A 27,634-nucleotide genomic window follows, 5' to 3' on the forward strand; every position below is an offset into this window, starting at 1 on the left:
GTGAGGGTTGTTGTTGCTGCAATTCTGCCACCGGGGAGTTGGGCAACTCTCCGCCGGTGTCTCTTCTGCCCACGGCATCGGTGCGGCGCTCATAACTCGGTTGCTGTTCCAGTTGTTTTTTGATGATCTGCAGCCGCTGACAAGTTGATACAGACGCTCAACTTTGGAGAGATGGGGATGGGAAAAAAGGAGGAACGAAATGAAGCGCGAAAGCTTTCAGGCTTTATACTGTTAAAAACAACCGTAAAATTTTACTTTGTGAGTGTCCCATGGCAATAATTCTCACTACGGGAAGAAGGGGATTTTAGGGCAGAATTACCGTTGTTGTGAATAACGGAAGAAATCGAAGCCATCCAGCAACTGTAAACATTAACATCAATACCCATGAAAAGGTTAAAGATTTACTCTTATGTTCCAGTCAAACCTGCTACATAGATCAACTTGACGTAGAATGTGCTGTTTACGCTCTGGTTGAAGCGCCAGTTGAAGCATGTTGTTATAACTTTGACCATAACATACGGGCATATAATTCCTGAAATGGCATATGAAAATCCATTCAGCATAAATGTGTAGGCCTATATATTTACCGTAATTTTATTATACTACTCCCGGCTGGAATTAGTGCTACAGAGACTGATTTTGCTGAGGTCAAAAGATTAATATCCATGGACTGTCGCGGCTGAAACGAAGACCGTACATTTCAATTTAGGTCAAAACGGAACACAATATTATAAGGTTTCACTGTATGAAAGTTAAGATCTATTCAGCAGGATACAACCATTTTTATTTTAATTGCGTGCAGTAAAACCTAATTAAATGCTCAAATTACATTCTATCCAATTTCAACAGATCGGTTACACGTAAAGTTGCAATATTTACCGACAAAAAATAAATCCCAAGAGAAAGTTCTGTTCGCACTAGAGACCAAAACCCTTTCGCGTGTCCTCATTTTCGTGGCTGAGCTGACCAACATAGAGCTGGTTCTGTTGCCAAAGAACAATTGCTTGGTACATATGATAACGGTTGAAGGCGTGAGGCAAAGCAAAAATGGATAATTGGAATGCAAAGTTCTTGTTCTCCGGAATTCCTTTGGACACAATTCTGGCCATTTCATCATCGGCCCTCCTGTGCACCCCCTCTAACGTCTCTATCTCACTCCCTCTATTCATAATAGTCCTTCTTTATGAGTTGCTCATTCCCTACAACGAATTTACCGGTACCCAGGAAAAAAAATTGAAGCAGAGAGCTTGTCGCTAAAAGTATGAGGAGAGTTAAAACCGTGAAATCCACCCCAATGACAAAAGCTGCATTTTTCGAGCTGTTTTTTCGTTAGGGAAAATGTCCAATCTCTTTTTCATCCTTTGCTTTCATTGGTGGCTATAATACGAAACTTGTGGTGTTGGCCCGGTCTCAAGGGTGCGAGCACCAACCCAGGGGACCCCTGGACGAGCGCAGGAGATCGGCTGGATGCATTCACATCGATCCCAACCAATCTCTTTGAGTGATTCTATTTTCCTCTCTCCTCTTATGAAGGCAGCAGAGTGGCGACGATAGAATGGGCGAGGGGAGAAAAAAGGGTTGGGCAGAAGGATGGCGCGGGTCTCGGCGGGCTCCGCTAATCGAATCAAAGGACCGGTTTCCTGGAGAGAGATTGGCGTTGATATACCGTCATGAAAACACATTAATCCCTGATCATTGATGAGAGAAAGAGACACGGGGAGGTGGGAAGGAATTCCGCTCCTTCTTTCCTCCTCAGCGTTTTTGCCATCTACCGCTGCCGTTGTGTTCCAATGATGAAGCTGCATTCATCGGAGAGAGAGAGATACAGCATGGGAGAGGGAGAAAACTATCCCCTTTCCCTCCTCTCGCTGCGACTCTATCTCAATTCAAGGACCCTGGCATACAATTATCCCCCCGCAAAGCTGCCTCAGCCATGGAATATCGCCTCGAGAGTGCCGTCTGAGATCACTTCACCGTCTCAGCTCTCTTTGACAGATGAGAAACATCACTTACGGATTGTATTAAGGTGTGAAATACATATTTCCTTTGTCCACCGCATCTCCCCTAAGTGTGCCACTTTTGTCTGACGCATAATGCGTGAAGTTCAGGTTTCCCCTGTGTGGTGAGATGGGATTATTGTTACTTTGCGGCTGCTGAAAATGGCCGTGGTTTTCCCTGCCCTTTTTAAATTTCAAAGTTCTTCTGTATGAGCAACGGCGAGAAGGCGTTTCGCATATTCGGCGAAAGGCAGAAGTGCCTCCTTGTAGAAGCTGATATCGGAACTTAGAATTATTTGACTTTGAACTATTATTTGCAAGTATCGTTATCGAAAAGCACAAGGATTTTCATAGTTTCGATGCGGGTAGCAAAGTTGTCTAAAATTAATTTTACAGGGTATCCTTTCTCTCAAAAAACTCGTCAATTTACAACTGCTTCTAACCATTGAATGACGTAAGGACGATTTTCAAACTAAAAAAGGGAAGTCTTCATAGCTGTCGGATACTGTGTCTGTAAAAAATCCCCCGATTGTTCAGTGGGCTTTACGAGTTGTGACTTCCTGCCAGTATTGACAGGATCGTCAGATTATTGAAAAAATAAAAGGATGATTAAATTCTCGTTGTTACCAACTCAGTTCACACACTGTAATACATTGTGTAGGCCTATCAAGCGTATCGTCACAGTTATTTTTTGTCGTGCTGTTGTTTACTTCATTCTTAACTTGGGCTGCTTATTATTTAGCTTGGTTAATGAAAGATAAAATGACATAGAAAATGCATATGAAGTAACTGAAATTCACGAAGAGAATGCTGTGACAGTGTAGTACGTAATTTGGACGTAAGAAAATCGGGACTCCTTGATGACAAAGCACGGAACATTTATCGCAACTAAAGGAGGACTTGGGAGGCAAACAATTTGTAAGGAGAGAGGAAGTGGATTTCTGGGAAACCAACGAGCAAAGCAACGTCGGTTATTGGTGTAAGAAGTGGGGAGACTGATCCAGCCGTACAAAGTTGGGCTCGACAACTTTCACTTTTCTCACACGGTGAACAAAACGCGTGTATTTGTGGCAGGTTCCACTATAGTCAGCCAGTTGATGATTTATGGCGAGTCAGTTACCTGTTTTACAGACGGGTAATGGTTAATAAAATATTTCACAGCACATGTCTGTTTTTTTGTTTCAATTTTGCTTTTATTACAACTTTCAGACGCATGTTTGTAAAAATATAGGCTATAGGCCTATGTATAAAGTCTGCTATGATCAACTTAACGCTAACGGAAACAGAAAAGAAGGAACGGACTTTGGAACCTCGGACTGAACAATCTTTGAGTCAGAACAACAATTACACTGAAAAACAGAAGTATTTTTTTCAACATGCAAAACATGCGAGTCATTGTGAAGCGCTGGCTAGCTTACATGGTTTGTTTTCCTTTTGCACTGCTGCAAATTAAAATCTCGAAAAAAGTCTCACTTCGGGTTTGGACAATGGGGACCCGTACAAACTGAGCAAGAGGAAAAAAACGCAATGAATTAATAAACAACGGAACAAAACATTTGGGCATGCGGGAAATTAACACAACTGTAGACCGAATACACGTACCTTAAAAAAAAAATTACAATGATTCAGTGGCGATTGGTGCTTGATGAATGGATCAGTGACAATGGTTCTAACGGTCGAGGCTTTCACGTTGTTAAAATCCCTGATGATTTGGATCCGTCTCCCGGGGACGTGTGGTGGAGTGTTTCGCCCGCTGCCACTGGGGCTTTGCTGTGTCCTCGCATCGCGTTCTCGGGCGGACCTTGCCGGTCGCACGCTGGTACTTGTCCGCGCGCGTGTGCAGGTTGTAACGTGCGCCGTCTTCCATCGCTTTCCAAATGACACGTAATGCACCGGGAACCCTAATCTGATTATTGAGACGAGTATAGCGATTTGTCATTGTGTAGGCTCTATTTTGTTGTTAACCAAACCGCCATGAGGGATCGCCATTGATTAGCGCTTGTCGGCTTTCAATCAGAATAATGGGTACGTCGTGCGCCAGCGCTTGACAAAGGTTTTGGCGCGAGGGCACTGTGGTTTCGCGCCAAAAGTGTGTGCACGGAACTTTCTTGAGGATGAAAGAGGGATGACGGGATGAGGGGATTCGATAGAGAAATGACAGTGTGAGATGGCTAGGATGACAATAGAAATGAGAGAGACATATAAATGGCGACGATAGCGTATGGAAACCGGGAAGAAAATCAAAAATTGATGAGACTGCCCTTTTGGGTGCCCAACTTTTTTTTTTACTCAACATTGTCGGTGGAGTCAAAGAATGTTGAAGGACAAACAGTAGCTAAGTTATCTTTTTGAAGAAATAAAAAAGATTTAAACATTGATTAGAAACAATCCCGGGGGATAGGGAGTGTATATCCCCCACTTTTGATGGGGGATGGGCTATTGAATCATCCCCCCACTTTTTGTGATAAGCAAAAGAATTAAAGCGGATTTCGAAGAATTTTCAGGATTTCCCAACGACTAAAATGTTTACGTCACTAAAAAGGGAAAGCAGTTTTTAAAAAGCCATAAATATACCATTCTGATGTAAGATTCTGCAAGAATTTGATATACATTACAGATGTACATCTTTTTTTATTATCATTGTTATTCTTTTTTAATGGCGCTTTCGGCCACATAGGCCATTTGCGCCAATAACTATTCTTTTATTCATAACCTTTATTAATCAGCATCACATTACGGAGTTAAGACACTGTGCAAGACCTAGGCCTATGTGATACAGACTTAATTTAGGTACAGACATACCAGTAATTGTTTTTGTTAACTTTGAAATGAAGGGATTGGCATGTGCAAGTCAGAGAGAGTTTTACCAACTTGCAGAGAAAAAAAGATAAAACGATTTATGTGGAAAAGCGTCATCATCATTTGCGAACTGACGGCGTAGACTAAATTTGCGCCTTTTACTGTAGATGAGCTGTATTCGAGATTTGTTAAATTAGAACCGGACTGACTATAATGAAATTAAGATTCACGAGATTCACACCTGTACCACCAACTCAGTACAATGAGGTAAGCTGCGAGGTTTTTAATTTTGTCTGCGCATTTTTGCAACGGCGCTTTATGTCAGTGCTTTATGTCTCCATCAAAGTCGACATTTACCAGACGAAAGCTGTGACGATCCATGCTCACGTATAGTGTTGACTCTATACAAGTAATCTTGATTAACAAATTTCCCAAGCTGTTAATAAGACCGCCGAAGGTTCTGAAAATTAAAAAATAAGGGGGGAAAAATCAGAAAGCATCCTTGATCAGCCGCTTTTTCTCACATCTTATTTTCCCTCTCTGTCACTTTCATCTCGACGATATGAAACGCCAGTGTGCCAGCGGCCAAATTGGAACCAGTTAGTTCACATCCCATTTGGTATCGGTCAGAGGCGACGATGACGGCGAGCATGGCAACGCGATAAATGAGAGACAAAGCTCCGCCGAGACACGACTACATAAAGAGACGAGTCCCAAGGAGCTGCTTGCGAGAACAAATTAACCGGCCGAGAAGAAGGGAAAAGAAGCAAGGAAGAAGATGAAAAAGCTATCTCGATTCCTCTTGTTAGAGGCCGCAGATTAAAAAAAGAGAGAGAAGAAAAGATAGGACCAGGGATAAAAGAGGGAGAAATGGGAAAAGTTAGACGCTAGAGAGTTGCGGCAACTTGATAGAAAATGCTCCATAAAAGCATCTCAGATGGAGTTCGGCGCGAAATACAGCCATACAGGGCCAGGGGCTAGAAGTAGAGTCGGTTTGAAGCATGAAGCGAGAAAAACCTCACCATTCACCTCAAAAAGTAATTTTAATCAAGTGTGAAAAACACACACTCCACGACGAGCTAAAATTATTTTAGCTCTTTTCATGACTACTGAGTTGTGGCAAAACAATTTGCTTGGTTTGGTAGTCCAAGTACATGTTTTGTTTATGAACCTTTACCGCGGTGTTTAAAGTGAAGTCATTTTTCAGAAGTTATAAAAATCGTTTTTAAATTCCCACTGCACAATCTGAAGCTCTGGCTTCAGTACCCTCTTTCTACCGGTGTATGATGCAAAATTAAATTCTGCAGCAAAAATTAAAGAGTACTGTTGTTCGTAGGAAGTGGCTCTTCTTTCTCTCCAAAATATTTCTGCTTTATCTTTGATAATAAGCCAGTTCGGTATTTCAAAAAGGCAAGATCTTTCGGGAACAAAGTGCGCGAGTCAGCGTATGGCTGGGCTGATTGGACAGGCTGTCGCGGGCGCGTGTATATTTGTTCCCGAATAATCTCGCACAAGGCACGCATTGTTGGAATACCGAACTGGCTCATTTCATCGGAAACTTGAACCAAGTTTACCGAGCCCACCACGAGAGTAAAGCCCATGGCGCTCCCGCTTCGTAATCGTCCAACATCAAAATATTATTAAATTGATTTTTATCAAGTTTTGCTAAAATAGCATTTTGTAAAATGACGATGTAAATTTGCCAAATGGCTTTTTAGATAAAGACGAGCGGACAAAATACCAATACATGTACATCAGTGGTATCTAATGACGGAAAACCGTGGCTTCGCTTGTCGCCCAGCCCCCGAACAGGGCGCTGGAAAGGGCTGATGGCCTTACACAGATTTTTTTCTGAAGGAAATACGTCACACGGGGTCACGGCTAACGACGCGCAGAGCATTGTGGGTAAATTTCTGCCAGGCGCGCGAGCTCGCTCAATGCGTTACACAAGCGGCGGTTATCGGTTCGGTATTTTTTCTTTTTCTTCCTCACTGTTAAAAACATTCTGACTACACTTTATTCGTTCACCAAGATAACCAATGATTTGAAATATATCGCCAAAAGACACATGATCCGTGATACTGAGTGAGAAGATAAATTACCACGCTGTGATTGTACCAAGGCCATTTTTTACTATAGCCGAGACTTTGCTCGTATCATCAGAGCATTGCCATTGGCGAACCAAAAAATTTAAATAACGCTTGCTAACTAACCTCGGGGTCACAGTTCGTGCACAATGTAGCCAATCACAGTGCAAAGCCATCATTCCCCCAGCGCCCGAACAGGGCGCTGGGCGACGAGCGAAAATCGTGGCAGCTTTTCTCTGCCAATTACACAAAAGCGTGATGTTTCAAACAGCCGTGACCAGTTCGGAAGACCACGCTCATTGAAGAGAGCTCCTCGCAAGAGCACGCGATCTCTAATCATGCCCCTCTGGCACCACAGGCGACAAGTAGACATTATCAGGCTAGGAGCCAGCTTTCTCATTACAAAACCAATATTGGAATAGCGTGTGTGTACCGTGATATTTAATTCTGATTATTGGTGATCTGGAAATTGACCCAAGTCATTATGCTGTGTTTCAAACGGAGGATACCTATCGCGTATTAGCCGTCTTATCGTGTCGTTGTGGTGATTGGTCCCGAGTAGCCCGCTTTGATCTCACGCAAGCGCCGCGCACACCGTGTTTGCTCAACCAGATCGGCAGCGATACATTCAACTTTTTATGACCCTCTCTGAAGTCTGTCTCCCTACCCTTTTTCATTTAAAGATAAATTGCCAGAGCTTTAATAGTGCCCGGCAAACCTCATTCAACAGTTCGGCTTTAATGTAATCCACTCGGCAAAGACAATAGATGCATCTTCCGTTGTGCGGGAGCTAATCGTGGAACCTTTAACGCACATACAGTTGATTAAAGATATAACTTAAAACGACGATAGTCCATTTTATACCCCCTTTTATAGACAAACCGTAATGCGTTATGAAGTGATTCGTATTATTGATGATAACAGTGCGGTGAGAGATGTTGTTTGTGCGAAAATTATGATAAAGGCACTCTTCGATGAATCGTTAGAATGAGCCAGTTAGGTATGTCGAAAAAGGCAAGGTCATTAGGGAACAAAGCGTGCGGCAGTTCGGTGTGTGCTCGGGCCAACAAGACAAACCTCGCGCGCGCGTATTACGTTCCCGAATGACCTCGGACGAGCTTTATTTAGGGTATGCGTTGTTGGAATACCGAATTGGCTTGTTCTGCAGCGTAGATAGCGGCTGGCTATACTTAAAGGCTGTGGTGTTTACACGTTTAAACATGTTCAGTAAACGTTACAGATTATCCAAAGCGTTTAAATGGAACCCATTTTCCCCAGGTTTGACTCTTGATTGGCAAGATTCTGGCATGTCAAAATGAGTGTATTCCTCCTAATTCCATTTGTTTCCTTTCTGCATCCATCAAGTTTTTAAAGGAAAAGTGAATTTAAAACATTTAAAACAAGAAAAATGGTTACTTTGAATGCCCCTTACATCGAATGTCCATTTATATTTCGGGCCAATCATGTACATTGTAATTATGCATACACAATTCACCGACAGACACCGAGGCAGGTGGCAGCAGCCCCTTCAAATGTTGGCTAAATGTTAAAAAGTTTAAACCGCATGAGGTGTTGTTCTAGACGTTTATCAAATTAAATGTAGATTTCCACTCTCAGCATGTTATATTCCGACATACAATTATTTTTACTCAACCGAGGTTTGGTCACTTTTGCAACAGCTATAACACCACCACTGAATTTTGGTTTCTGTTTTGAAGATTTCAAACGAAATACATGTCTCTTTGCAGACCAAAACTGTTCCGCTGTGTCTCTGTCAACAGCTACTGGGCACTGCATGCAAACGCGTACCGGTAACCCTCCATATCACAATGACGCCAAACGTCCACGTTTTGCTTAGCACGAGTGTGACGGTAATCTTAATAGGACTACCTGTACTTGAAACACGCTCACTGCCAACGATCAGCATTTTTGACCGCAAAGTCACACCTTGTTGTTTTAGTTAGACCTGCTTCCCCGTAATTAAAGCCGATGTGCAAATAAGTAAATAAATAAATAAATAAATAAATAAATAAATAAATATATGTTTAAGATAATATTTGAAATGGGGCCGTTACAATCACTTCTTCATCGACATGTAGCATCGCAATTTCTTGGTCTTGATATTGGAAATAACAGCATCATAAACTACCAAACTACTTTTATTTTTCCCGGTCTCCTATGCCTATGCATCGAAGGAATGCTATATATCATCAGTACAGAAGGCACAATTCACGAATCACCGCAATATTTTATATGTCATATAATTGAGGCAACTCCAGAATAAACACATTTCGGAAGGAGACTGTTTGCTTTGGAAGGATAATCGTGACGTGACTAGCTCGGTGTAGAAAAAGGCACCGGCAAGTGAAGTATCACTGGAAGGACATTTATTCTCATAGCATCGGGCAAGTCTTCATTAGAACACCGGCCAACTCAAAAAGCTAGAATGCCTTCAGTGATTAAAAAAAATCTGGGGTATAATGATAAACTCCGGAGATTGCTAACGAGATGACAAGGCAAGATGCAACCAAGCTAGACGAAGCGGGAAAGAGCGAGCCCAGTACCCCGTAGCCAAGCAGAGTCACGAGGCCACAGGATGGTACTTTCGTTCGCCGTGCTTTGCCGTTCACCGGGCCCTGCACACACACAGCCCGCGCGGACCAGGCTATAACTTGAGTCAATCCGCGTGTAAGTTAATTTGCTGAGAGTCATAAATCAAGCTGCCGTTTCGGAAAGAGAATATTTCGATTCATCGGCGATAAAGTTGATTAAAAGTCCGTGATTTATTGTGGGTTATTAGGGCGGTATTTCGACACTGGGCCTCATGATTGAGACAGCGTGTTCAGTGCACCCAGGCCGGTACAATGATCCCAACATCCCAGCCCAATTTTTTCTCTCTGTATTCTGTCTCTAAGTCCGCCAGGCCATCACTCACATCTGGTCCAGCAGCCGGTTCTGATGTCGTATCAATTGAATCCGATATTCTACCAAGCTGATTGCAATTCAAATGAAGGCAGGTTGTTGTGCTTGGGTGGTTCCCTTCGTCTTGGAATATGATGACTACCATTTACAACTATTGATCGAAATGAATAATACAACAGCACCCAGACTGTGGAAATTAAGGACAATTTTGCATATCAGAAGAACAAGAAGAGAACAGTGACGTGGTTACAAATTCCTTATTACGATACAGACACCACGCTATATCCAGAATCAAATTAAATATGTTTCGCTGTGATCAGCTGAAAAATGAGAGAAGCTTTACGCTCGCTGAGTAAACAGAGCACATTCTGTTGGACTGCAGTCCAGCAAACACCCCCAAAACAAACAAATATGAGCTTTTTGTGTTTTTTCTTTTTACAGCCTTGAATAAAAAGGGAACCTCCATCAAATTGTTCACCGTTAAACACGTCGTTAGTAGTGTGGTTAGAATTTACTTCAGTCGTCATTCCAACGCCCACTGCATTGTGGGAATGAACAAGTTCATGATATGACGTTCTCAAGAGGTTACATGGGAAATCCTTAGTCGCCCTGGTATTTTTGGTAATATACCCGTTACCATCCAGAGCCGTCTGGAAACTGTTTTAAGATTTCGCCAACTACTCAGAATCTGGCATCAAGGAATATTTTCATAGTCACGGTGTCTTTTTGTCTTTGAGTCCAAGTTAACTAATGGACAATACCTTTCTAATAGGTACCGGTAGATCTTTGTCTCTAACCCTGACATTGGATGCGTTTTGTGGCCGTCATTGAAGCTATGAAAGGATAGTGTCCAGAAATTACAGAATCACTGACAGACAATTAAGCACACAAGGCTGGAAATTACTACTCACAGTAGCCATATGGGACACTGCAAGGCTTTCAGAATTGAGCCTCATTTCCAGTCGCCAGTCGCAGACCTTGTGGTTCTAAGATAGCAAAGAAACGAGAAACAGTCTGTTTCGCCTCAAACATTTCAGAGAATTGGATTTGAGTGAAGATGATGGAGGCGTTACAGCGGAAACGCGAGTGGACATTATGAGAGTCACACCGTGACAGTGTGACATTGACGGTGATTTAATACCTTTGGTATCTTGTCTTCAATAAATGTCCAATTCCGTCACCATAGTTCCTGCTACACTGAGCAGGTTACGGCGCGAGTGGGCAAATACCCTTTAATTGGCGTTAAGTAAGCGCACTTGACCTGACTGATGGGCCCATCATCAACCAAAAGTCAGGTATTAACAGAATGACTTCGCACGGAAGTTACCGTAAGCCTCTTGTGTAGAGCGTAAAATCTTGTCGGCTACTTAAAACTGTAAAACAACAGTGAGAAATGGCAACACAAAAGATTAACTTGTAGTCAGTAAATTGAGGTCTCATCACTATAAGGGCGGCGTGTATAATAATAATAATAATAACAAATAAAACAATACAAAAAATCCACCGGGGGATTTTGAATTGATGATTTTAAGAAGGCCTACAAGAATCATACAAAATACATCTTGAAAATACAAGAATCAGGTTTGAAAATTTTGATCTGTTTCCTGATGATACAAGTTGAAAGTCTTGAAATCACGGAGCTTTGGGCAACAAAGCAAGTTGTTCTGTAGCTACTTAGCCTGTTGATTAAAAACACGCCGATTATAATGACATCGCAAGCTTCCAAACCTATTCACGCCACTCTGTTCCCAAATTCTCCAATTTGGTTTCTAGCAAAAAGTAACCACCAGCTTTAACCAGCCAGTGGGACTGGTTTCCTATCAGGACGGCTCAGGTGCAAAGTCCCGAAGCACACCATGACTTCAGCCTCGTTCGCCTCCGCCTCATACCCCTTGCAGGTTTAAACGTCTCAAGTTCGATTGGCCTGGAGGCGCTGCCATGGTCGGTTCAAAATCCGGCACGCGCGCTACGGACAGGTCCTTTTGGGGGCCTTGGATTTCCTGGGGCAAAAAATAAAAAAGAATAAAATGAAAATAAAAAATAGTAAAGAATAAAATAGAAATGCACTTAATACAGCGTCTAGATTCGACAGATTGAAACACTCTCTAATGAAAAGATGAGATTAACTACAAGAAATTGTCTCGATATTTGGCTAGTTTCTGACATTTTCTTCTTGGTTGGTGTCTCCAGATGATTACCACCACTCACAATATTAATCAGGGCCAATCTTCGCGGCGAGAGAACGTGTTAACAAATTGGAAACAAATTAATGGTCGCCGGGGCGCAGGGCCCGGACAAAAGGCTGATCCCTAAAACACAGTGGGAAATTAAATTAAGTCAAGATGCCTGAGCCGCTTGGCGGTGTGGACAAGCCAATAATGCCGATTACTCCATCGAACAACGGGATGATCATGAGACATCGATATGATCCAATCAGAGATGACTTGGTGCGGCGTTCATGATGGATCGCACGCATTTTTCTTCTCGGTATGAGGATCTGGAAAAACAGTGATGAAAACCGGTTTTGTGTTGCTGTAAAAAACTGTTTGATGTTTGTTCTCACTCAGTGAAATTCCACCAGCCTGTCAGGCCACAGATAAAGCATATTAAATAAGACGATGAGCAGAGAGGATAAACATGGAAATAGAATGCCGAGTTCCCTATTCTTTATACTCAAAGCGGTTAAAGACCTCACGGCGAAGATTTTTTGTTTGTTTGTCCTTTCCCATTTTGTAAGTTAATGACGAAGTTGACTGGTTTTTTAAAATATTTTTTTGCCTAATTCACGAATCAAACAAGAATTATCTTTCGAGAACGCTTACGTTGGAAAGGCATATAGGCCTAATTTAAACTCTGCTTTTAAAAGGTTAAGTGCCAAATGCGACATACTTCTCGTTTCAAACCGCATAGCCAAATCTGATTAAAGTTTTGTCCCGGCAATAATACTGACCTACGTTTCAAGCCCCCGGCCGAAATGCTTCGTTTCCTCAAAAGTTAACCAGTCCATTCCTAAAAATAATAACCATTAATATTTTTCACTTTTCTTCGTCCAATCTGTTTGATTCGTTGTCCATTATCCCCATTTTTTGTTTGCTTAATACGAGGTCATTAACATCAAGTCCAACCTCAGAAATAATCGAACCAGTTTGCAGTGTTGTGCTTCCAACAATAACGCCCAAAATTTGCAGCAGTAGCAGCGGGCTCTACAATCCCCCTAGGCTAGTCCTTCTCCCCACTTCAGCGGTTTTACGCAAGCAAAGTCCCGAGCCCATATTTGCACTGGACACAGTATCGAGCCCGGATTTATCCATTCGTGAAATTAATAGAATCACTTTCTGTGCGGTCTCTAATGATTAGGGGTTAGCTTGTGGCGAGGCCGTTGCTGTCCCAAGACATCGGGGGTAAGAGGGTCCAACGGCGAGGAAGCGCAGCAGAAACAGTGCATCGGGTAACCGGGCTCTTTTGGTCTGATTCCAGACAAGACTGTGCGCGGGAATCTGCCTTTCCGAAGCAGCCCGGCGCGCCATCAATCACACGGCAACATGTCAAGCGGCGCGGCACGGACGAAACCATAGGAGTTCGTATTACGAGAACTCGGTGCAACGAACAGATTGCAGCTTGGTCTTCGAGCAACGAATCTCCGTAGGCCCTGCTGCCTGATAAAACACGTATAGCTTTGCATCAAAACCGTTCCTGGGGGAGCACCAGCATTAATCAGGCAGAAATTAAAATGTCAACTCGGGCCCTTTTCCGTCGATATATGATAAAGTGAGAAGGGACAGAAATCACATAAGTTGATTTCCCGCTCCTTATTCGGTTGATCAAGCCTGCGGGGCACGACAGGCACGTATATCGCAAGAACAAAGTCAAAAATCTGCTGGGACGATGAAACACAATTAACACGAATTCAGGCGAAATGTGTTAACCATTTTTTCCCCGTTAGTTCGGGGCTGCGAGTTCAAACACAGTCAAACACGTATTCAGAATCACTCAATACAGAACATGCACTTTAACTGTTATCCGCACATAGCAAGAGAGCAAACACTTTAGCAACTTTCTGATAAAGTCACGTTTGAGGCAAAAAGGCATACCTATCCATGGAAAGACAAAAGGTAAGCCAAGTGGCAGACTATAATATTCTAGGTCTGTGCACCACAAAGCAAAGTCAGGAAACTTGACAACAGCCAGAAAGATGAAGGCTGCGTGACCTGTGTGGTCTACAGCGCAGGTCACTAGCTGTCATAAGGCAGCGTCAACCTGTCATGCTCCGTCACTACATGGTCAATAGGGTATTTGATGTCACACAATTGACGTCGGTACTAATCAGTGAGGCCAGATTTGCTACATTACATTTCGCCACTTGATGTGATGTTTCAGCGTTTTATCAATAACCTGCCACTTATTCCAACCTGCACGAATGCCTGTGGGGTGTTGTATAGTATCCAACCTTGCCACTAAAATGGTGGCGTGCCTGTCGTAACATAATGGTCATGCAACGAGCCCAAGCATACCAATTATGTGACATGTAGGCCTGCATACATGTAGCTTGAAAGTGTGTAACGCTAGCAGAATTGTGGCAAGAGCCAGAGGCTCTAAGCAGGACCTCATGACTGTGCGTCCATTGAACGGCGACAATTGAAATACGGGCGATTCATAATAGTGAGCCTCCAAGATTTTGCAACGCGTTGACCAATCACAGTACGCCAAATCTGTCGACCCAATGCGCGTTTGGAAAGGGTCGACAGATTTCGCGCACTGTGATCGGTCGACGCATTGCAGACTCTTGGAGGCGCACTATTGTGAATTGACCGTATTAGGGTGAAATTTCTAAGATCACCATGACGCCTGGGGTGTACACATTTTTCAGGGGTATTGAAAGCTGATGAACTGCAGCTTTTTCAAAATTTCAAGCTGGGTGGAGGTACATGCCCTCCTCCATGGTTACGATATTGCACTCTCCATCCAGCTTCTGACCGCTTGTTACTGACACCACTTGTGTGGACACTATCCTTTGTCCATCAAACTACCGGGTGGTTCGTTCCTTTTTTTCCTTCTGAGGCTTTCATCCAAGGCTTAGGACAACGCACACGTGCCGGTGGTTGGCCGGCCCCCGGTCAACCGGCACGGATGACCGGGTGGTGAGTGACCAAACGACAGGCACGTTGAAATGAGAGTTGAAATGAAAGGACAGTGTCGACGATAATCTATTGCCCGTGAAACTGGTGAGGGAATATCGAATGAAGTCGTTCGGTTTCCTCAAGTGTTCTTTATAATTTCAGAATGAATTAGAAAAAAAGAATTCCACTAACATAAACTGATAACAAGTTCATTTTTCCAAGAAGACATACAGTCTCAAACCTCATGGTCATTTCACTGGAGTGATACATATCGTGAGGAGTACTAAGAACTCAAGTTGTGGATTGGGGCCTTTCAATTCTTTGCGTTTATTGAATGAGATACGTCTACTGAAAGCACATCAGATTCTCCTTCAAGTCCCGGACTTTCCTCACACCGTAACATAATAATAGCAGCCGGGGTTACAAACTTTGGTACACCAAAGACGAGAAAGTTGGACCACAGTAATTGTACTAAATGGCTTATATAATGGCTTATTTATATATCTACGTGGGTAGAAGCTACGGCGCTCTCTAGCTTCAACGAAGTCTGGTGTTGACCTATTAGTGATGACAAAATGAAAGCGTACTGTACTTCCAGCCTAAACGTGTTGTCGTTTTTAACAAACAATCGAATTTATATTCATAAAGAGCATACTTACCGTCTGTGTGAAATCAATAAGCATGATTAATCACGAGCATTCAAGCCCATCGGCCGTAGATTGTTTCATGCAAAAAAGCGAAAGATATGTCCCATAACGAGAGTTAAACAAACTCCTCTTTTCAAGAGAAGTTCAAACCCCGAGGCCTACACGTCACGTCAGCGCGTGCAGTAAAACAGAAAGTAAAACCCCAAATTATAGCAGAATAAAGCAATTAATACACAGAAAACAATTTAAAAAAGGAAAATACCAACAAATATCGCAGATGTGGTTAAATGGCTCCCATATGCCTTTGCTATCAACTATCATCATTCCAACCATGCAGAAACGGAACTCAACACCTGGAGGAAGTTGACAAGCTCTGGCATGGAAAATACATTTTGGAGACACCACCTCGCTTCAGGTGGTGTGGAAGATCATGCAAGGTGGCAACAAGACCACAAACATATTCGATTATTATAAGCGATATCATTATGGAAAATTTTACGCGAATATATCCGCAATCAAGTGTTGTATCTTTGGACGTCTGCCTACTGCAGAAATGGTGGCTACACAGATTGTAGCAGTATCTCTAATGTAAAAAACGACTGCATTAAATGATGTTAAACACTGCTACTTTTGTAGAACATGAGCCAATTTAAAGTACAATTTTGTGAGTTCGCACTCACGGACGCCAAGCAAAACTTTGAAATGGTTTCAATTCCCTGAAACTTACCTGAAGTTCTGGTTCCAAAACCCCACACCCCGAGTTAAAAAAAAGAGAACACGTTGCCATAATAAACTGCCGAGGGCGTCGAGAGAACCAGCGACGGAATCAGACAGCGAACCCCTCAAAATTGGTTTAGTTTTGTCAACTTATGATGGAAGCGCAAGCACAAGAGATGGAAAAGGGGGGGGGGAAATTATGAAACTACACTCGCGGCAAGGGAAACATTAGATAAACATTGGCTGTATGATGCGTACGGTCCAGCCTCATTCCTCGTGCAATGCCGTACCTTTTAGCCCGAGATATTATCACGTTAACAGCTTCCTGTGATGGGATATTTGAAAACACCAGCTCGGGTTACCATGGCCAGAAGGGTGCCTTCACTTCGCCTGATGATCCCCCAAGGCAAAGAGGAGTTTGTTTGGCGATGGAAAAGAGAGGGGAGCGAAGCGAGCGTGATGACTACACGGGAGTAGTCCCCGGGAACGAAAGTCGAGACACCCGGACGCGCAGCGCATCCGAAAGGTCGTCGACAAATATCGGTCCAATTTATACGGAATGATTATTTTGACGAGGGGTGTGATTGTAAAAGAAACACGGAATTATCGTTGCAGGCTTTACTGCCTGGGGGCGTTCTCATTCGGAAAAAACTGACACACTGGTTTTTGATCTGTGCAAGAGCGAGAGAGATGCGTACTAAACAGAAATTTCTGACAGGGACAACTTCGGTCTTAGGGCAAAAACTGCCGCAGGTAATTATTCCTGAACCGCTGCTTGAATTTAAAAATTTGCAACTTTAAACAGCAAGAGTCAAAATATTACAAACACCTAGTTTTTAACTCTGCAAAAACAAACAACCAAACCCCCCTCCCTTTTAACCCCCATCGCATAAAAATGTAGTCTGGGGAGGGGGAGAACGATCAACTTTTAAACTGAACGATATTGATGCCAACCGAAACTCGCCGACGCCATGGTTAAACAAAACTCCCCATCCACAGAACAATTCAACTTCGTCAAACCACGTATCACAAGCCATCAACGAAATCACCAAACACTGTAACCAGGCTTTACGTCTACGTATTATGTCATATTAGTATTGCCACAATTTTATCATGTACTTAAACTGCATCTGGTTGGGAAATAAATATTTTTGATTTTGTAAGTAAATCTACAACATGTGCGTCACTGTTAACACAATAGCTTGATGTTAATTATATTCAAACAACAAAATTAACAATTGAGACGATAATTTGACGGTTGTGTATACAATATCGTAAAAACAGACACCAATAAAAATCCACAGAATCAATTGGGTCCAATCATTTACAGCTATACACAACCTACAACACAATACAATACAGATAACATGAGAATTAGAAAACTCCATTGTGAAAGCGGGCTGGCAATTTCAAGTGAATCATCTTCGTTCACAAGTACCCCCTCTACGGTAGCCAGCAGAGAGGTTGGAGCGACACTCAAAGTCCAGAGGCAACGCGTGCCTGGCGCGGGCCAAAGCCAAAACGCAGTGCCAGACGCACACGCAGCGTGTTGTCTCAATCAAGCAAGGTTTGTGTTTGGTGAAAGTACCCCCGCCCCCAGTTCTTCACGCAAAAAGCCAATAAAGCAAAACATAGCTTAATCAAAATCAATAATCTTTTTTTAAACACTCGCCACGTGTGTGCGTTAATGCCCATCAAAATCCAACAATTTCTGGGGCCCCCTAAAAATCGAATATACATTTTTAAAAATCCATGCCAAGGGATTGAAGAGTCTAATCTTGGTACTTCAAAATGTGAGACTAAATTTCTTATTAATTACTCTGATCCGCACCACTGCTAAAAATAAATATACATCATGTATCTGAGACTATAAAAAATAAGAGTGCACATTAAAATCCTTTCTATACTATATACATCTGACACCATATACACTTTCAAAATTACTGTAAGAAGGTCTAAAATGGTTATATGTGCGAGCATGTGACTTACAATTTAATGACCGGGAAGGAAACAGATCTACTTTTTGCATACGCTCTGGAAAATTGGTGCAAAATCTTGAATAATCTGTGCCAATGGCAGGCTGGACTGAATTGGGGAAACATCTACAAGTTGTACGCATTTTGACAGTTTTAAAAGAAACTATATACAATGTCTATCACTCCGTAACCCCCCCCAAATAATAATAGAATATCATGAGTGATTTGGTGCAAATTGATTCTACATAAAATGTCTAGCATCGCGATTAAAGTTACAGGCTTAGAATGAGGCATCTGAAACCGACACCAACCAGCAAGATGGTGGGTGAGGTTTAACGCAGAACAATAGTTGTGACCGTATAGCCAGGAGCAGAACTCTGAACACGTGAACTACTGTCAGGGTTCAGGCTCCCGTGGTGCAGATGCAATCCCACAAGTGACAAGTATAACACTGATCGTCAATGTCCCGTGTAACATGACGGTGAAAGAAACTCTGAAACTAGCCAACAAAACAGGAAGCATTATGAGGGTTAATAATATGCAGGAATGCACATTTCACGCAGCTTAGAAGCCGACTTATCCCCCAAGGAAATTGCTTTGGGTGTATTTTCAACAGAGATAAAAACCTAAGAATAAAAAAATAACATATATAAGTTTAAAGGGAGAAAGTACATAAACACCGTGACCAGTACGAGAGAACCTCATTACACTTACATCCCTTAGAAGAGTTTCCAATTTCTCTAAAAGTTAAACAATAAAAATGTTGATTTGTTTGATGAAGACATAGTGAATTTACATAGTCTTCGTGTAGCAGCCACTCCTCACTTCGACGGCAGAGTGTCAGTTCCTGTTCACCGACAGAAAGTGTGTGGTATTCATTTCGAAATGGCAGCGATAATAAGTGTATACAACATGCTGATTCAAACAGGACGAGTCTAACAATTGGTATTAACTAAAAATAATTAAAACAGGAATAAAAACGGGATATCAATACTGATTAAAGTGGTTATGTATATTAAGATATACGGAATACAATAATACAAGCTGCTAAAGTTAATAAATGTCTTTGTTATTCGCGTTTACAGTGTAAAAAAAGAAGCAAAACTGTACATTTCGCATTTCATGGTCGTAAGCTACAAACTGTGATTAGGGAAGATACGTAACGAAAAATGTCAGTAACCCCGACAAGAAACAATAAATCAAGACATACTTTGTCAAAATACTGGTGACACCATAATATCTAGGTGATAATTCGAGGGCATCAAGACAACACCAACCTGATATCTAGACGATGTGAAGATGGTGTATAGATATCACAATATTAATAATTATGATGCCGGCATGATATTGAAAAAAAATACACAAAAGAATACAAGGGATTGCAATATTCTATCCCAAAATACACAGATATCTACAGAAGTGAACATGCTACAATAAAGACTTTATACATCAAATTGAAGCTCCTTGAGATTTGTCGGAGGTTAAGAATGCTTATACTGTTTTCATATTGATATAAATTTAATCGCCTAAAAATCGGTGTTTAAAGTTAGTCAATCCCAGAACAGTTGCAACATCGTTTTGCCGCTCATTATTTTTTCCGTTGTTCCAAGCTAACAACAGGCACTGTGAAACCACACTAGGGCCCTAACTGTCCAAACTTAAATAAAAACTCTAGTTAACGAGACTTTATACACATAGATATTTATAACGAATACAATAATTTAGGTTATAGTTTTGCTGACAATATAATGGAGTGCACTGTACATGAACCTCTGAAATTACCATTGTTAATTAAGAATGGGAATACACGTGGGTACGGTAGAATCCAGAGCAGTCTAGGTATACTATAAAATTACCTCACGCCAACTTGTTAGGGTAGTACGGTGATATCAGAAGTTCGCTGAGAACGCATCCACATTTTGGCCTTGGTAGAACCATAGACAAACAAAAAAAATTGCCATGTGCATGCTCGATGAGGGAGACGTGCTCTTCATCACGAACCACTTTTCCCGTGTATCATTCATTACAACAGCATTTAATGACGATTTAGATGATTTAAAATAATAAACATTGCATAATAGTATATACGTTATCCACTCTTGTTCTGTTGACAACCTAAAAATAACGCCTTTTATCCTGATCACCCTTTGAATAGGTCCACTATGGTACCTCAGTGTTAATTTCAACTCATCGAGTAGTCATGCTTCCAGTCATTAAGTCGGCTTTTTCTCGGCCGAAAATGATTTTTATCGGACAAAGACGTACGGATACCTGCCATTTTTGATGGCAGATCTTTCGAAACTGATCTTGAAAAATAAATTACTATCAGTGGTTTGGTAAGTAATGAGTTTGAACTGACAAAAAAAGGAAAGAAAACCAAGACCCGATTGGCAGATACGCCTGTCCAATACAAAATTTTACGTTTTTTGATGACCTTAGCACAATAGAAAAAAAATAGGCCTCGACTTGGAAACGCTGGCTTTCCAGTATGTGTTCTGATACTGACCATGATTTTTTTGTTTCACGTACAAACCATAAATTAATCATAGGACCCTGGCAGTAGGTTAAAACTTAATATATTTAAACATTCCTAATCAAATCTACAATAACACAACCTGTATCAATTTTTCCGATGGCATTTTGCTCCTACAATGACGTCCAAACTCTTTAAAGGGCAAGTGTAAATAAATCACTCCCCGTTTTAGATCAAGTGTAAAGCACAGCCTCTGGTCTTTTTACTTGCATAACAAATACTTCCGACAAACAAGGGGCCCTAGATTACCACGAAAGCTTTTCAACTAGCACATTTTACCAGAAAATTGTGCATGCCTTATTTAAGAGAAGAGTTTCAAACCAAAAAAAAAAAAAAAAAAAGACTCAAGGATCAATTTTTGGGTCGAGTTCGGGATAACTATGAGTTTAAGATATAGCTACATAACAAAACTGCTACTTCTATGATTGCACAATTTTCACAAGGAACACACACTCCTTAGTGTTTAAAGACTATCACACGAATGTTTTCTAAAAATCAGAAAAGTAAATTCATACTTGGGTTGGACTTGGAAAAAGAACTGCAACACTTATTATTCGGGGTTAGAAAAAAGCAAGTAAATGAAAAACACTTTTAAATTAAAAATTTGAGGTTCAAAATTACTAGGTCTGTGAGGATTATGTCAAGGCCTACATACAACATATGGCTACTTTATGCAACCCGTAACACATACAAATTACATGTACAAAGTACCAGAAAGTGACGAGACTACTTTGGCATGCATATTTATGAGCTCTTAATCTCCACTTGGTCAATTCACTGCAAGGTTTGCAATGTGACCAATGGGACATACAATGTATGACAAGCACTCAGTAGGGCAGACAAGTTATTAATGTGTTTTCTGAGCCGTTTCTCTCATACCAGTTTAGCAACAAAACAGGGGAAACCATTATCATGATTGTAATATTCTGAGAAACTGAAGAAACCATTCTAAATGTCATTAAGTTTGTACCACAGGGTTCCACGGAAAATAGATCGTTTCCTGTTCCGTACACACACACAAATAATTTCAAGTAATTTCTGTCTTGAAACCTGAGAAGGCCAAACGAGGCTGGTCGAGATATTGCATCAGTTGAGACTGCAAGAGGAGGAACTTGGGTCCAAGGGTGGAGCCCTGTGTTATACAGATGTCTCCCTGTATATGAGTGGGTAGTACACCAACGCTCCAGCTGCTTTGTAGTATGGAGTCACTGAAGTGGAAGAGAGAAGAGAGGCAGAATTGCTTTAGTACTGCTTGATGAAGTCATCCTCTCGACGCACCTGTTGCCCTCCATCAAAAGAAAATGCATGCAGTATATGCCATAGATGGCTGTCCTTGATATCCATTACTCTTTGTGTGTATGACACGACTAAAAACGTAAGCAAATCGGTGAACCAGTTTAACCATCCCCTAACCTATGTTTTAAATTGGCTTAAATGCTGGTGGGTTGGAGGTCGATCACATTCAACAAAGTGTTTAATATAAAAACAATATACGTAAAGGAATTTTACCCTCTCTAGCCAAGTATATTGCAAACAGCAAACAAAATGACATGTATTTCTTTAACAGAGGGAGGGCAACCACCTGCATAAATTACTGAAACAAAGCAAGCTACTGAGAAACAGCACCAATTCAACTGCAATCTAAAAAGTGACATATTTTGCCTTTTCTTCCATTTTGAATTTTCTTTCCCTTGCACTATTACACACATAAATTTTGCAACCCTCTGTACACACAGCCTGGCAAGTTGCCCCCAACAAAAGGTCACAAAAGTTGGAATTGTGTAAATTTGGTATAAATTCTAATCAAAATATTTTGGCTGCAATTGGTTAAGCCATTAAAAGATCAAAATCCACAATCAAACGACTCTCAATCTGCCCGTTGCTGGGGAAACCCGATTGACAATGGAAGGCATTATAACCCAGGAGGGCAAACAATATGATCATTGCTTAATGATTACCATATTGACACACTGGCGGGTTATTATTTCATTTTTTCCCCTTTTTTCCCACCTTTGTTTGCTGCTGGCTCGGCATGGACTTAATCACCCAACCTGCCAATGGCCGCTGTGTCTCTTACTCAAACCAAGAGAACTTTGGCCTCGTTGTTCGGCACTTATCTCCCCAATTGATCGACGGTAATATCTTCTCAGCCACAATTAACCCACAATTAAATTAGCTGGCCTTCTGCTTTGATACATAACATCCCTCTGAAGTACTGTCAAAAAAGTACGGGCAGTTTACGCCAAACTAGGAGAGAATCATTTCCATTTCTTTCCAACTCTGATCTTGATTAAAAGGTAAGTATTTTTAATTCAGTTGAAAAAGGGCTACATCAAAGCAATTTGGATACTCAAAAAGTATTTGCTAATCGTTATCTTTAAATGGCAACTACAAAACATCACTGATTTTGCTATTACCACAGGAGGACTCTGACACCGGTCGGCGCCATTCACATAAAGACAATGTCTCGCTAGAATTTAAGGCAACAATAAAACTGTCTCTTGTTTTGAAACTGTCTACTGCAGAGTTGGGAAAGGAAAGGCTAAGGACAGTTTTCAATTTCTCCAGATTTCTGACATGCGTCACAGACTTGCCTTATTGCTAAAATTTCAGTCAAAGTTGAGGACAGCACTAGCTCTCCCAACATTTAAGCCAAATCTTCCACTGTCCCATGCTTAAGACAACTGAGGAAACACAAATTGCAACACGAAATATTAAGACAACCTATCACTTACAATAACGAGCAAGTAGATCTGTGCTAAAACGTCGGGTGTTTGTGCATTGAGACATCTAACAAAAGTGGCATGGTTACAGCTTTACTGATCAGGGTGGAAACTTACATGACTGTGTGGCACGAGAGCACAATAATCAGGTTTCCTGGGTGTCTTCATTCACTGTGCTTAGAAAAAGAAGAATGCAGTGTCCAATGGTGCATGAGTGAACACAAACAAACAGACAGGCTGACAAACGCACATTCACAGGCAATACAAAAGACAAATTTCACAGACTGATATATGGTGAAACTCAAACAGGAAGTGACAAAACGTGTACTACGTGCACATCTGAATGTCTGACAAATTTTTCATTTCTGGGGAAAAATACGTTACTCTAGATTTTGAGGTAAATAATCCAGTGTCATCCATCAACAATAAACTCCTGATGTACACTGAATAAAAAAGGTTAGAGCCATTTTTGAAAAGCTAATTAAACCAGTCAGACTTTAATTGGCTCATTATAAGAACTATGAGCATTTCTATCATTATTTTAGTCAACTCCTCAGAAGACAACCACAAGTTATCTCATCTCAAGTCCATCACAAACTATTCCAGGTAAGCACAGCATACACACAAGTACCGATATTTGAGTCCCCTCTTGTTCGTGACTACAGTTGAGGTGAGACTTGATAAGAGCACAAAATATTGTCTCGCATCAGGATATGGTACATGTACAGGATTAAGCCCCTCGCTCTTTTTGTCAGGGTCCCAATGAAAACAAAACTCTTGGCAAAAAGTGTTAACAGGCTTGTCAGAACTGACTGACAAGCACAAAAAGGAAAAAACATGAAGACATCATACATGTAAACATAATGCATTTGATGATGCAAAAAATTAAAACACTATACCACTGCTACTCAAAACTGTTTAAACTTTTATGTACATGTGGTATACTAACAAACTAAAAGGCACTGCCGCTTTGAAATAAAGTTCTTATCTTTTTGTATAAAGACAAAACCTATGGTTTAACACTGTTAATACTGCTGTGTCATGTCATGAACTCAAACCGAGGAAGCTACACTGTTATTGCATGTCATTCGAAACACCTGCTTCCAAGAAACACCATTTCCGAAGGGAAGGAAATCAAACTACCATGACCAAGTGGTGACAAATGTGCCAACTTATTAGTTTTCTAAATATCGAATACCGCGGTGGCGAGGAAAGCACTGTTTGATTTAAAAAAAAAAACCCTGAATATTCAAATAAAGGCTTTAGGTGGTAGCCATCTTGCAGGGCAGTTGTTTTGTTCCACAGGGAAGCCTCCTTTTATGCCTATCCTACAGAACAAATGCACTGGCAAGCAAGATGGCAGCCACGCAAACCCTCTATAGGCCATGTACACGTACCAAGAGATATTACAATGGCAATGGTCTCATCCCTTGGCCTGGAAACCAAAACATCCATTACGCTGGTTCACCGATTGCTTGAACTTTAGTTCAATACAACTTTTTTTAAAACCAAAACTTTATTGATTCAAGAATTTTTGGCTACTTTGGTGACTTTCAGACTGGTGGATCCCGTTTATACTGGAAATGCAAATTGGCTGATGCTTAAATTACACTCTTGCAAAGCTGCCAATAAAAACGAGAAACTCGGTGTTAACTATCAGTTAGTTGAACATGTAAAGCTGAATACAATTTGGTTAGATAAACAAGAATAAAACTGAATACAATTACCAAAGAAATGAAAAGAAAAAAATAAAGTGCACTTTGCTCATGCACTTGTGCAGTCCACTTACGGCAAACAGAAAAACAGTGCAGCAAAACAGGAAGACATCAAAGGGACGGGCGATCTACTGTACCACACAACACTTATGAGCAGGGGAACGTTTATGGTTTACTGGCGTACCTTGAGTTGGAGCGAGCCGGAAACTTAAAAAGATTGGCTGCAGGTGGGGAGAGAAAGTGTAAGGTTCAGAAATATGACAACAGATCTAATAAGGTAGTGAACATCTTGGTCTGGTTTCTAATAATGTGACTATTTAAATTTGTCAGTTTTAGAGAGACATCAGACTGATTCTCTCATTTCAGATCAATTACAAATGTATGGCTGTTCCCTATGGTTTAGCTGACAAGACAAAATTATTCATTTTTACTAGAAATAATAGTGAACAAAACATTTGATTTCATACCCTGGTGGCAAACAGTGCCTTGTCCCTCTACAAGATTACATTCATATGAAGGACAAATGCATCGGTCTATTATCACAATGTGGTTCCATTCAGCATTTTCGAAGACTGTAAAAGTGCATAACACAAGAGAGAGATTTGCCAAATTTTGGGCTGCAACTTAAAGGCCTAATAATCGAGTGTATTGAGTTGCTCCTACCTTGTGATCACCCATGCATATGTCTTGACCAATTACACTGTACATGGCCTTATTGTAGAGGTCCTGAAGCAAGAAATAATTACACAAAAAAAACAGGTTGCAATATTTATTTCAGATACCATCCAAATCTATATTGCTCATAACAAAATGTCTCTGTTTGGCAAGAATGAAATGGTACCGGACTATTACAGAGCGATCTGCACTGGACTCTTTGTGTGAGACATTGTTTGCAATAAGAAATAAATGACCCTTTTTTTACCTCTTTGACGAGGGCCTTGGCTGACTTTGACAGCAGGATGCGATCGCACCATGCGGGGACTCGCGTCTTCATGTAACTCCGGCCATCAGTGACATCTTCACTGTAGGGGTAACTACGCCGAAATACAAATCAAGATTTGATTCATTGTAGTGTAACACTTGTTAGTTGGATTCCAGCGATATTCTTGCTGCAGGTAGGCATCAGTCTGAAATCTTAATGCCTTGGATAATGACTAAGAAGTTTCAATAGTATAAATTAAGTCTTCAATATTGAGAATTCAGATAAAAAAGAATTTATTGAAGTAAAGTAAGAACACTGATCGTGCCATCAGTGCAGTTTCTTGCACATAAATCTGAACTTAAACCAACACTAACAGAGACACAATTACTCGTAACTGTTTGCCCAGCACAAGGCAAGAAGGGATAACTTCAGAACTAAATTTTAATTTGATGGAATGTGGTAAATACCATTTTTCTGAAAACATCTAACTACCTTGGCGGAAAATCTCTGTCAAACTCGAAGAGTTGGTTGGTGAAACACAAAAGTTCCTTGTCAAGCGGAAGAAGCTGTCAAACAAAAAAGGGATAGTAAATTCTATGAGATGGAACACCTCACAGGTAGGATATAAGTCAAAATCTTGATGGTCATGGTGGCGATCAAAATAAAAAGGCGTGGTTTGAAATTTATCCTTTTTAACACTGGAATAAAGAGTCTGTAATTCAAGCCGGTAGTCTGTTTACTGAAAGAAATTTCAAAATGTTTGCATACAGAAAATTAGTGATCTTCTCAATTATTCAGTTTCAAATTTACGCTTCTTTGTCATTGCCATTAATGTCTTATTAACCCTAACAGTCCTCAATCGTTCACCTGTTGGAGGATTGAGGACTGTTAGGGTTAATCAGTTCCTGCCGGGTGGAATTTGTATATGTGGGACGAGTTCCAAGGCAATTTTAAAGATTTTTCGTTTTCAAAATTCTTCAAAAATTCATAACTTCATTAACTGGACGTTTGCAGCCACACAAATGACTGTCTGGAGGCTAATCTGACAGGCAACCTCCATTGATGCCTGAGTATTACAGCCAGGCCTGCCGCATAGTAAAGAGAGCCCAGATTGTGCGGTGTTGCGAAATTTCCTTTGTTTCCGAAATTGGCCCAGTGCATTGCTGAAAAGCAGTGGTGTCTTTTCAAATACAGCCACATTAGCGTGCAACGGTACTGTATCGCTCATTGCTGGAGTACTTTTGTCCCACTGATAATCTGCGGGTGCTGAGTGCCGCAAACAGTGGGGGATTATCACCGCTAATGCCAACTGAAAAGAGACAGCAATTCCCAGCAGCTTGGTCTTTTGTTCCGAGTACTGTCTTTTGTTACAAGGCCCAGCTCCTTTGTCCGATTTCAGGAACCCCCAGCCATGCGGACAAACGCAAGGTACCCGGTACCGGTAACCCCGGAGGCAAGTGGTTAAAGAAATCAAGAATT

At 41.2% G+C, this 27,634-nt stretch overlaps 1 protein-coding gene across 6 annotated transcripts in view; it reads right to left on the reverse strand.

Moving 5' to 3' along the window:
• Nucleotides 1-17,011: 17,011 nt before the first annotated feature.
• inpp5a (inositol polyphosphate-5-phosphatase A) overlaps nt 17,012-27,634 on the reverse strand; it is a 46,704-nt gene continuing 36,081 nt past the window's right edge. The window contains exons 14-19 of one of the 6 annotated variants that reach the window (XR_002597518.2): nt 26,648-26,721; nt 26,156-26,267; nt 25,897-25,959; nt 25,308-25,454; nt 23,636-23,689; nt 17,012-22,003 (exon numbers count right to left, since the gene is read on the reverse strand). Coding sequence is in view for 2 of the 6 variants with exons in the window: in XM_022224907.2 (XP_022080599.1) it covers nt 21,933-22,003; nt 25,418-25,454; nt 25,897-25,959; nt 26,156-26,267; nt 26,648-26,721 (357 nt within the window). In the remaining 4 variants the exon portion in view is untranslated. Of the gene's footprint in view, nt 22,004-23,635; nt 23,695-25,307; nt 25,455-25,896; nt 25,960-26,155; nt 26,268-26,647; nt 26,722-27,634 lie in introns of all 6 variants that reach the window. The other 5 variants (XM_022224909.2, XR_002597519.2, XR_002597522.2 and 2 more) reach the window with 5 other exon arrangements.

This window comes from Acanthaster planci, linkage group LG13 (assembly GCF_054643075.1).
Source record: "Acanthaster planci isolate LZ-2023a linkage group LG13, COTS_SCS, whole genome shotgun sequence".
NCBI lineage: Eukaryota > Metazoa > Echinodermata > Asteroidea > Valvatida > Acanthasteridae > Acanthaster > Acanthaster planci.